Source organism: Daldinia loculata (genome assembly GCF_022478755.1).
Source record: "Daldinia loculata strain CBS 113971 unplaced genomic scaffold F4817scaffold_22, whole genome shotgun sequence".
NCBI lineage: Eukaryota > Fungi > Ascomycota > Sordariomycetes > Xylariales > Hypoxylaceae > Daldinia > Daldinia loculata.
In genome coordinates this window covers 165,850-179,765 of record NW_026054876.1, presented here as the reverse complement: position 1 = coordinate 179,765, position 13,916 = coordinate 165,850, and the positions used below count along the sequence as shown (strand labels likewise).

The window sequence follows — 13,916 nt, the reverse complement described above, 5'->3', positions numbered from 1 at the left end:
GGCGGGGTGCTTTAATTTGACGGCTAGTCAAGCAGGAAGGCAGGTACTCCGCAAATACCCGGACCCATATAGATTTGTATGGGAAATCACAAGGAAATCTAAGAGATAACGAAGTAGATAGGCAGTTACGATAATGGTAGATAGTGCATAAAATATGGACACACAACAGAGTATCGAGTCAATCTTTATATTTGAATTATACGTTTATTCATATGAATTCATTTATCGCCATGTAAACACACTAATACAGCCCTCTTTGCCAGGATTCTAGATGATACATCTAGAACACAGAGCATGTTCGGTATATAGCCGTAGGGTCCCGTAGTTAGGTTAGAGTTCTTCGCGGAACAACGAAGTTGTTCCCTTACTGTTTGGTTCCACCTCGTGACGCTCTTCTAGTTCAACATCTAATCACGATCCTAGCGTTCAGTCTGAAATTTTCATGATACACAAAAAATGCGCCTTCGTCTGCCACTTTGAGGTCGAACTCGAACCACCCTCTTACTATATGTCGAGTCACACAAAGACATATACTCATTCTTCATAACCGTCGTGGTAACGTAATGTTCCTCAGATCTCCATCAAATAGAGTAACCATGGGTTGATGGTACTTCCTGCGCCATACCTAGCAATTATAAAATAAATATAATCGCATCTTGACCAATCGATATAGTGATTATCGAACGTTAACAATCCTTCTGTACTGGTGCTACAGCTTTGGCCCCTTTAAGAGCCTTGACCAAGCTCGACCACTGGATCTTTAATACCTTCGCGTTACCTCTCCACTCGCCATCACACCTTTTACCTGACGGGTGAGGGCGATGGAACATACACCAAAATTTTGAGTGGTCCTCGGCATCGACAAATAGTCTGATCTTAGGGATTTTGGACTCCTCAAGAAACTTGAGGAAGTTTTGGAACGGCTCTTTCGTGACGAATAGAGGCGCCGATATCACCATTCCCTTCCACTTTTCGGCTACAACACGAATATTATCGTAGACGAAGAGTTCGTCTTCGTAGCCCCAGAACTCGTAGCATGGAAAGCGACTTCCGATCTCCAGTCGTAGGCTCTGGAGTTTCCCTCTCGAGGCCATTTCTTGTAAGGCTGTGCCGTACGCCTCGCCGAACAGATACATCTGCTCCTTCATTAAGAACCTGATGATCAGATTTCGAACGTGAAGCCGAGGAGTTACCGCAGTAAGCGAGCCGGCCAAGAACGGATCAGCGGTCCCTTTCAGGTGCATATTATCGAGTAGGACTTCATAGTAAAATATTGAAGCGGCTTCCGTGTATATTCGTTTATTCGTAAGGAAAAGGTGGACAGCATCCTTGCTAGTAGAATCCCAGTCGAGCAGGATGAGCTTTAGGATGTGGTCTCTTAGCTCGGGAGGAAGATCAAAGAACCGAAACGGCCCTTTCCAGTGTCTGGTGGGAGAATGTCTTGTTGATGATGCCTTTGGGCGGAATGCAATGGATCTACTCCCGAATTTTCCCATCGCTGGGCCCAGGGAAATCCGCCGGGTCAGCCGCCACCTATATAATAACAACTCAAACCGGGATTTATCTCCAGATTTCAGCTCCGGATTACTCTTCTAGAAATGACAATGACAAAACTCCTTGCTTTCCAAACGCTGTATAGATATCTGGATTTGCCATATATTGCGTAGACGTCTTGTGTAGGTGAAGTGTTATTCAAAGAAACATGAAAGGGTCGCGGAATGACGGATTGTTTGTATATCCTCACCGATTTATGTAATTTATACCAAAGGAGGTACCTATTGTTAATTACCCCACTTTATTCCGTAAAGTACAATGTAACCGCTGTGCGTTTATGCTTACGAATATAAGGATTTATGATGTAGTATTACGATTAGTAATAGTATTTAAGTAAGTTGCGTAATATTGTTAATTATTAAATTTATGTAAAAATTACGAAAATAATTATATATATAATTAAAGTTATTTTATAAGCGGTAATGTTTTATTAATGGTTAATTTATATGTAATAACGGATTTATATTATTTTCCTTTTTTTATATAATTATTTTTAATTATTATAATGTTTTTTTTTAATATATTTTAATTTAATTGTTTTTATAAATGTTATTTATTTTAATTTAATAATTTTTTATTAACGTATTATATGTTATAAATTAAATGTTTATTTTAAACGTAAGTTAAAAATAAATTAATATTATTATATTTGTTTTATAATAATATATTATTAAAGTTTTAAATTTAATATATATTATTAACGTAATAATTTTTAATAATTTAAAGGTTATTATAATAAAATTTATATTTAATAATTTATTATTTTATTTATAATATTTAATTTTTAAATATGTATGTTTTAATTAAACTTTTTTTTTTTATAAATATGTACGTATTTAATCTTTTATTAATTTATTATTATTAAAATTGTTATAAGTTAATAGTGTTTTATGTTATATAATTAATTGTTTTATAAATAATATTTTTTCTTTTTTTATTTTTTTATATGTGTATTTATTATATTTAGTTAATTATTAATTTTATAAAAGTTACGTGTTAAATATTAAATAAAAATTATTATATTTTCCCGGTTTAAAAGTATAATTATATATGGTTAATGTTTTTTTTAATAAATTAAAGAAATTTATTATGGGATTTGTTTAATATTTATGTAATATAATTTTTTTAATATTTTTGTTAGTTTTTTTTATTTTATTATTTTTTTTTAATTATAATAACGTAAAATGTTTAATTGTTAAATTTTTTTTTTATGTTTATTTAATAATATTTACGTTTATAAATAATTTTATATTATTATTAATTTATTTTTTTAAGTAATTATATATATTGTTAATATATGTAAGTAATGATTAATATTTAATAAATGCGGTATTTTATATTAAATATATTTTAATTTATTTTATAATGTATTTTACGGTTATTAATAAAGTGTATATAACGATTAATATATAATTAATTATTTATTGCGTTAATAGTGTTAAAAGTTAAATTGGTTATAAATTAAATAGTAAAAAATTTGGTTTTTTTATTAATTAATAAACGGGGTATTTAACGATGATTTATTATATGGTTAATGTTATATTTAAATGTTAATATTATTTTAATGTTTTTTTTTATATGATTTTAATTGTAATATAGTTTTAATTGTGGTAAATCTTATGTAATTAAATAATTAAATTATTATATTTTAATATTTTTTAAAAGTTTACGGTTTTATGTGTTGTTTTTATTATATGCGGCGGGTTTTTAAAAGTTTTATTATATTTAATAATTTTATGTAAATATTTTTTATGGATAATAAAATGGTTATTTGTTTATTTTTTTTTAATAATATTTAATAATATTGTTTTAAATTATAAGTATTTGTATATTATTTAAAGGTTTATTTGATTTAATTTATAAAGGTATTAAATTGTTTTTTTTACGGTATTTTTATTTGTTAAATGATTTAAATTTGTTTTATTAAAAGGTTTTAATAAATAATTAGTTAAAATGTTGGTTTTATTTAAACGATAAATGATTTTAATGTTATAATATTTAATAATATTAAAAAAATAAAAGATTTTAACGGGTTATTTAATTTTAATATTAATTATTTTTAATGATTTATGATTTATAATTATTATAATATTTTTTTTTTTTATTTAATGTTATTAATGTTAAAATGTTAATATGATTTTTAATAGTTTTTTTTTTTACGTTAAATAATATATTTATGTATTTGTTAGTTTTTTAAAAAAATAAGTTATTAAATGAAAGATTTATTAATTTTTATATGTGTATAATTATAAAATAACTGTTTTTATGTGTTTTTTGTTAATATTTAATTTTAGTATAAATAGTAATTTTTAATCGAATTTTTATACGATAAGTATTATTATAATAATGTTACGAATTTGTTTTTAAATTGTTTTTATTATAATGTTAAGTTTTATGGGTATATTTTTATATTTTTTTGTTAATGTTATAAATGGGTTTAATATTTTTGAGTAATTTTTAATAAAATTTTTAAAGTATTTAATAATGTTAATAAAAATTTTAATTTATATGGTTATTTTAAATATTAGTTTATTTTTAATTATTATAATTTTTATTAAATTAATTTTGATTTTTTTTTTTAATATTACAAATTTTAAAAATATTTCTTTTTTAATAAATATTTGTGTTTTAACGGTGTTAACAATTATATTATATTTAATAAATTGTGTAAATATTATTATAATTTATTTATAAAGTTATTTTTTGGTATTAATTTAAATGTAAATATCATTTAATAATTTAATTATTTATTTACGGAATAATTTTAAAATTTTGTTAATTAATATTTAAAATATTATTGGTGTGTTTATTAATTTAAACGGTATAACAATTTATTTGAAAATTTTAAATAATATTACGAAAATTATTTTTTTACAATTTTTTTGTCGGATTTTAATATATTAAAAATCGTTTTTTAAGTTAATAAATATATATTATTAATATTTTATTATTTGTTAAATTTAATTTTAAACGTTAAATAATAAATATGCATTTTTTTTAATATATTTATTTAATTTTTTATAATTATAATAAAAGTGTTATATAATATTAAAATTATTTTTATTAAATTTAATAATTTAATTTAATACTTTTTTAAATGTTAATAAATATAATAATTTTTACAGGTTTTTATTTTTTTATAAAATTTTACTTTTATAAATTTTTATAAAATTTCGTAATGTTTGTTTTTAATAAAAGTTATATTATTTTAATGGCAGTTTAATTAAAAGATTATTTTTTATATTAATTTTATATTTTATTTTTAATTTTACGTTTATACATTTTTTTATAATATTAAATAATTTAAAAATTTTTTATTTATATTAAATTAAATACTTATTGATTTTAAAATTATTAATTGGTATATTTTTATGCCATTATATTTTTATTAATATATTAATTATTTTATAAATAATTTTTTTATTAAGTATTTTTGATAAATAATAAATTAATAAATCTTTTATTAATTTTAAGGTAAGTTTATTATTAAATTTTTTTAAATATATAATTTTATTAAATAAAAATTTTTTATAATAAACTTTTTATTTATAAAAAATATTTTATTTTAACGTAAAATTATTAAAAAATGTTTTATTTAAAATTACTTTTATTATAACGGTAAAAATAACGTTATAACCGTTTAATGTTTTAAATTTTGTATAAATAATTATATTTTACTTAATTTATAATTTAACTTTTCCGATTTTTATTATTATAAAAGGTTTTTATAATTAATATTTTATTATATTTTTAGTTAAAAATTTTATAACGTAACATATTTTATAACCGTAATTAAAAAAAATTGTAAAATTTTTACCGTTATATATTTATGTTTTAAATATGTTATAATTTTTTTTATATTTTTTTTAAATAAGTTTATTTTTAAATAATAATAGTTTTTTATTTTTATTTATTTTAATTTAATAAACGTAATTTTTTTATTTATTTTGTTAATAATTTTATAAAAAATTATTAAAAATATTTATAAAAGTTTATTTTAAATTTTTATTATTTAACGTTTTTTTATAATTATTATTATTTTCGTTATTTATTTCGTTATTAATAAATTAAATTTTTTTATTGTTTTTATTTTTCCATTTATTAAATATTCTTTTAAATTTTTTAATAAAACTTTTATTATTTTTAAAAAACGTTTTTTTAATGGTAATCTTTTTACCGTTAAATATTATTTTACGTAAAAATTATAATTTTTTATTGTAATTTTTAATTTAATGGTTTTTTTTACTGTAATTAAAATATTTATTATTAAATAATTTAATTATATAATTTTAATTATTTATTATATTAATTTGTTAATTATTTTAATTAAGGTTAAATATTGTTATTTTTTATATAACGTTAAATATTATTTATTGTATATTTTTTTATTAAATTTTGGTTTTTTTAAATTTACCGGGTATAGTTTTACCGATGTTTAAATGATAAAATAAAACTGTTTTATTTTGTAATTAAATTATTATTTTTAAAGTGTTATAAATTTTATTTTTTATTGTTATTTATATTATTATTTTAAATTGTTTTATGGTTTTTTTAATTAATTTTATTATGTTTTACGTTTTTATATAATTGTAATATATTAGTTATATTTTTAATACGTGTATATGTAATATATTAATAAATATTTTATGTGTTTATTTTATGTTATATATGGGTATTAATAAACGGTAATAAGTTTTGCGAATGCGTTATATAAAGTTAATTAAGTTTTTATTTTAATATAATAATAATGTTATAAACGTTATTATTAAATTGTAAAATATATGATAATTTATTAAAATTTATAAAATGGTTTTTATAAATATTATTTAATTAAACGTTTGTTTATATGTTTATATTATTATTTATTAAAAATTTTTAAATAATTTTATTAATATTTATTATAAGGTTTTGTTTAATGTAAAACTTAATAAATTAAAAAAAAAAAGAAAAAATCTTTTTTACGGGTTATTTTAATAATGTAATTAACGTATAAATAAAATAAGTATAATAATTTATTTAATAATTTATATAAGTTATTATAGTAATGATGTTTATTAATAACTTTTTCATAAAAAATTTTTAACGTTTTTGTTAGTTTAATTTATTGTAAATACATCGCATTTTTTCATTATGTCGTTAATTTATTGCATTTATTACATCGTTAATTTATTACATTAATTCATCGCATTTTATCGTGCCAATTTATCGTATTAATTCATTACATTCTATTATGTTAATTTATTGTATTTTAAAGCCTTTTATTAAGTCCGGATTATTATGGGAAGATTTATAACTATTTTTTTAATATATTTGTAAGTATTGTTTATATTTTAACATTTTTAGTTTTATTTTTTTTAATTGTTAATTTATAATTTTTAAATTTTTTTAATAATGGTTTTAACTTTTTTAATGTGGTTATAAATGTAATTAATGTTTTTTTTTTTTTTAATTTTTTTAAGTTATGTATTATTTATTTTAATTAATTATATTTTTGTATTTTATTTGGTATTTTTATTAATTATATAACTTTTATAAATTGTTAAATATTTTTTTTTTATTAAAAAATTTTATATTTTAAATTATTTAATTATTTGTGTAAAAAATTAAATGTTTTTTTAAATTTGTTTAACTTTTTAACTTAATTTATATATATTTATTTTATTTACTATTAATTTTATAAAATCTTTTTTAATATGCCATTAATAACGTTTTTGGTATTTTCCATTTATGTTTTTATATTTTCAATATTATTATCTTTGTTATTTGTTGTGATGTTTTTATTATTAATCTTTTTATTATTTTCGATAATGGATATAAAAGTGTTAACGTTATGGTTATCAAGTATAAATTTTACTGCGTTTTTATATGGTTATATTTTTAATATTTTTTCTTATTTTTTTATTTATTGTTAAAATATAAAGATTTTTTAATATTTTAAAAGTTATATAATTTATATTAATTTTAATGCTAGTAATATTTTTATAATATTATTTAATAATTTATTAAATTTTAATAAAAAATTCTTATTTATTTATATAATTTTGAAATATTTTTTAATTAAAACGTATAATAAAATTCTTTTATATTATTTAAGATTTTAATTATCTTTTAATTTAATTGCGTAAATTTTTTACAATTTTATTATTATTTCACGATATAATAAACCGTTATTTGGTTAATTGTAAAGGTTAAATTTTATTAATATATTAATAATTTTTTTTAAATTAAACCATTTCTTTAGTTTTATAATATATATTATTTTAATTTAATATATTTTTAAATTTTTAATTTATTTTCTTTTAAAATAAAAGTATTTTTTTATTGTTATAAAGTAAATATTTTAATTAAAGATTATTTGTTTTAATAATGTAATTATTTATCTTTAATAATATATTTTTTCGGATAATAATTTTCCGTATTATTTTAATATTTTAACGTTATTTAAGTTAATAATATTTTAAATTATTATTGGATTAAGCTGGTATTTACTTTAGTTAAATCTTTAAAATATTTTGACTTTAAGTATTTTGGTTTTAAGATTTATATTAATTAACAATATAATTGGGATATAATTGTAAATGTATGATAATTTTGTTTTTAAAGATATAATTAAATAAGAATATATAAATTTGTGGTGTAAAAATTGTATTTTTAAAATTTATAATAATGGTATTAATATTTTTGGATAATATTAATATTTTTAAGTAATATTTTTATTATATTAAATTTAAAAAATGATATAAAAAAGAAAAAAATATTTCTAATAATATTAGTGAAAAAAATTTCTTTTATAATTATTTAATAAATCTTAATTTTTTAAATCAATTATATTTATTTAAATTAACTGCATTTATCCTAATTTAAAAATTAATTTTTAAACTAATATTTTAATTTAAAATTTAAATTTTAAGTTAATTAAATATTAAAATCAATTTCATTCCGTTTATTTATATCAAATTTAATTTTATTTTATTTATCCGTATCGAGTTTAATTCCACTCCGTTTATTTATATTAAAATTAATTTTATTTTATTTATTTACATTTAAGTTTAATTTTAAAAATCGTACCATTTTAATTTTTAAAATTAAAGGTATTATAATTGATATTTATGTTATTATTAAAATTATTGGTATAATTAACTATAACGATGTAATTGGTAATTATATTAATAATAATATTATTAATTTAATATTTAACTTTATTTTAACGTTTATTTTTGATATTTCTTTTATTAATTTCCATTTTTTATCTTTGTTTTTATTAATCTTTTTACATAATTTTAATTTTTTTAATATTAACTTATTTACTTTATTAAATTAATTGATTAATTTTATTATATTTTATATTAATAGTTTTTTAACGTATTATTAATTGTATATTAAAACGTATCTTTTCCATTATATAAAATATTTTAATATTAATATGCTTTATTTATTTATCCGCTTTTTTAAAAGTTTTTTAATCTCGTAAAATAACTATTTATTGTTATTACTTTTAATTATAACGCGTTTAATTTAAGATTTTTGTTTATTATATAAGTTTGTTTTTTACAAAACTTTATAAAATTAAACTATTAATATAATTTTATATATTTTTTAATAATTAAAAATATTTAATTTATATATTAAATCTTTAATATACTTTAATATTATTAATAAGCCAACTTATTAAATAAACTATTTTTTTAAAGGTTTTCTTAAGAAATTATATCTTTTATATAACTTTAAATATACCATATTTTCAACCTTTTAATTAACCAATTTATAAATTTTATCGTATTTTATTTTCGCGTTAATTGTAACAAAATCTATTACAACTTTTACTTCTTTTTAATATAATTTCTTTAAAATATTAAAATTAATAAAATTATTTAATAATTTTATTATTAAAATTACGGTTTTTAATTTAAACTTGTATATAATTTTATTTAAACTATATTATAACATTAATAATTTTATATTATTAAAATTATATTATAAAATTAAGATAATATTAATTTATAATTTTTAAAATGCAATATAATAATATTTTATAATTATTTCAATATTTTAATTTTTTTTTTTAATTTATTTATCCATTTATAAGTAATAATTAATTAATATTGTTAATTTTATTTTTAATTTTATAAATAAAGTTTATTAAAATTTTAATATAAATTTTAAATCTTTATTAAATATTATTTTTGCGAGTAATTTTTAATTATAAAATAAAAAAGATTGTAATATTAATAATATCTATTAATTTATTTTATAAATTATATAACTTAAAATAAATATTATTTTTTTATTAAATTTATATATAATAATTATTATTATATTAAAATGGTTAAATCTTTTAATAAATTATATTATATTTTTTAATAATATTTTTAATAGTTTAATAATAAAATCCTATATAATTATATAATATAATATTGCTATTAAATTAATAAATATTAATTTTTCATAAATTTTAAATTTATTATTTTTATTTTCTTAACATTTTAAACAATATTTAACATATTCTTTTATTTTTTAAAATAAGTTTTATATATATATATTTCTTAAATTATTAACCATTTTTTTAGGTTTAAAATAATATTATCAATTATATACTATTTTTAATAAATTTTATATATAAATTAATAATATTATTAACCGTTTTTAATTAATATTAAATATATAATATATGAGTTTATTTTTAAATTTATATTTATACCATTTTATTATATCTTTTTTAATTACTTTTACTGTTTTTAATATTTTTTACAATTAATATAATTGTTTATTTTTCTTATATTTTTAAATTATTTAAAATTTAAATATTTTATTAATGGTTAATTTTATTATTATATAACCGAAATCTTTTATAATATCTTTAAATATTATTTTAATTTCGTTTTTTTATTTTTCTTTATTTATTAAGCTATTAATTGTAAATAATTTTAATAATGTATCGGATATTAAATTTAATTGTTTTAATATATAATAAATTTTTAAACAAAATTATAATAAGTAAATTAAAATAATTATTAATTTATTATTCATTTTATTAACATTTAATATTCGTAATATTATTTACTTAATAATGCTTTTTATTACTTTATAATTTATTAATATTATAATTAATTTTTTATAAAATTATAATTATATTTAATATTAACAGTATATTTATATAAAATATATTATTTCCAATTTTATTATTTAATATTAATTTTTTATTTTGGTAAAAATTTTAAATAAAAATATTACCGGTTTAATATTTTGGATAAAAATATTTTTTCTGTCCTATTCTCGTATAAAATAAAATATAAAAATGCCAAAATTTTATTATTTAAATATATTAATTGTAAGAAATATAATTTAATCCATATTTTAATAATATAAGAAAATAAAGTCTGTAAATTTTTTTTATAAAATTTCAAATATTTAAATCTTAATTAATATTAAAATAAATAAAATTTTTGCTGTATATTTTTTTTTCGCGTTTAATATTATTGGTATTTTTTTATTTTTACGTTTTTATTTTAATAATATAATTTTCTTTTATTAAAATGGTTAGATTTTTTATAAATATTATGGAATATATTTTTATAAAAATTTAATTATTTTTATATAAATTTTTAAATTAATTAAATTAATTAACATTTTAATTTTTTTAATTATTTCCATTTGATTTTTTAAGATTATAATTTTTGATTTATTAATAATAAATTTTAATAATTTTACTAATAAATAATCTAAAAATGATTTTTTAAGGTTTAAAACTAATTTAATTTTCTTAAACAATTTAAAAACTTTTTTAAAATATTATTCATATTATTTAATAATATAATTATATATAATTATATTATTTATATATATATTAATAAAATCTTTATATAAACAAAATTTTTAATTTATAAATTATTAAATATATAAACTTAAATTTTTAAAACCTATAAATATTACATTTAAAATTTTAAATCTTTTAAACAATATTATTATCATTTAATTTTTATACCATTTAACAACTAGAAATTAATAAAAAAAAGCTAATTTATTTATAATTATAAAATATTATTATTTTTTTATTTTATTTACGATTTTTTTTTATTAAAATATTAAATATATATTTAATAAAACGTATTTATTTAAAAGTTATAAATTAATAACAATATAACCTTTTCGTTTTTTATTTATAATTTTCTATGCCATAAAACATAAATAATTAAATAATATTAATTTTTTTATTTATTTTAATTTTCTTTTATTATATATTTTATTAAAGGTAATATTTATAAATTTCTTATTTTTAACACCTAATAAATATATTTATTTTATTTTATATTTATCTTATTAATTATTAATAAAGTCGACAGTTATTTTTTCTTTTTCGGAAATATTAATGATTTTTTGGTTATATTATAAATCGTAATTTTTTATTATTTTAATTAATTTTTTACTAAATATTAATAATATATTATAGTAATATATTTTATTTTTAAAAACTATTTTTAAAGTATTGTTAAGTTTTTATACTTTAAAATTAAAAATTTTTTTTTAAAATTTTAATTCTTTTTTTTTTATAATTTATTATAAATCTTTTATAATTATTATATTTAATAATAAAATATATAATATATAATTATTAATATTAAATTTTTTGGTTAAAAAATTATTATTAATATTATTATTAAAAATAATAAATATTACTTAAATAATATTTATTTTTTTTTAAATTATTATTATAAAATTATTTATTATAATTTTATTAATTATATTTATTTTTATTTTACAAAGTATTATAATTTCTTTATTATTTTAATTAATAAAAATAATTATATAAATAATATTTAATATATATATATTATATAATATTTTTAAAAATATAAATATAAATTTATAGTCTTTTTTTTTAAAAAAATTAATATATTATATTAATATTATTATTATTATCTTTAATAAAATAATAATTTTATAAATAATAATAATTTTATAATAAAAATTTATAAACATTTTTAAATAATTAATTATAAATTTTTCTTTTAAATAAACTTCCATTATTATTATTTTTTTAAGTTAATTAATAATTATGTTTATATTTTTACAAAATTTAATATCGAGTAAAAGGTTTAATTTTAAATTTTATTTATATATTTATACGTTAATTTATATGTAAATTAATTTTTATTTTTTAAATTTTAATTTTGTAAACATTTTAATTATAAAACGGATTTTCTTTTTTATTTTTATTACTTTTATTATTTTATTAATATTTAATATTATTTATAATTTATAAATTTTATAATTTTTAATAAAAAATTTAAACCAATTTATATTTATTATTTTATTTAAAACTTTAAAATTTATATATATAATTAATTTTATATTATTGTTTATAATATTGATTTTAAGGTATAAATATTTTTTTAATTTATTTTATAAATTTTTTTTTAATTTAATATTAATAATTTTAAGGTTAAAAAAAATATTATAATATTTTTTATTTATAAAATTATTTATTAAATTTTTATTTAGGTTATTTTTTTTTATTTTTTCCTTTAATATAATTTCCTTTTTTTTATTAGTATTTATTAAATTATTAAGATTTAATTTAGGTGGTTTGGATAAAGTATATTTATTTATATATATATATTTAAAATAATTAGAATAAATATTAAATAATTTATTATATTTTTTATATATTTTTTTTGCGGTTTTTATATTATTATTATATTTAAGTAATAAAAAATAGTTTAAATTTATTTTGGATTTATTGTTATTATTATATTTTTTTAATAAAAAATAATTTTATTATTTTAATTTTTTTTTTTTTATTTTATAGTTTAATTTATTTTATTTAAAAAATATTTTATATTTTAAAAAATTTTTACCGTTTTTATTTTTTTGCTTAATTTAATAACGTTAATATTATTGTTTTTTAAATTTTTTAAATTTGCTGTAATAGTTTTTTTATTGGTTGTAATTATATAAATTATTTTTATAATTATTATTATTATTATAATATTTATTGTTATAATAGTTGTTTTAGTTTTTGTTGTAATAATATTTTTTGTTATAATAATAATTGTTATTTTAATAATTGTTGCGTTGGTATTTATTGTTATTGCGGTTATTATTTTTTTTAGTTTTATTTTTATTATTATTTTTACGGTTGTTTTTGCGTTTAAATTGTTAAAATGTATTATTATTATTATTATTATTATTAATTTTAAATATATTGTTTATTAATAGTTTTTTTATGTTATTATTAATTTTTAAATTTTTAATATAATTATTTAATATTATTTTAAATTTAGTTTTTTTACTTTTATTAATTATATTATTTTTTTATTTATTAGTTTATTTAATAATATGTTTAATATATTTATTAATATTAA

At 14.1% G+C, this 13,916-nt stretch overlaps 1 protein-coding gene across 1 annotated transcript; it reads right to left on the bottom strand.

The window, feature by feature from the left end:
* Positions 1–173: 173 nt before the first annotated feature.
* F4817DRAFT_336459 (uncharacterized protein) lies at positions 174–1,757 on the bottom strand. The gene has a single exon (XM_049303166.1). It carries the CDS (start codon positions 1,494–1,496, stop codon positions 687–689), a length of 810 nt encoding a protein of 269 aa, XP_049159395.1. The 5' UTR covers positions 1,497–1,757; the 3' UTR covers positions 174–686.
* Between the last annotated feature and the right edge of the window lie 12,159 nt (positions 1,758–13,916).

Bases quoted from the DNA above. Each gene is read 5' to 3' on its own strand.
- F4817DRAFT_336459 (XM_049303166.1), bottom strand. From the start codon at position 1,496: ATGGGAAAATTCGGGAGTAGATCCATTGCATTCCGCCCAAAGGCATCA.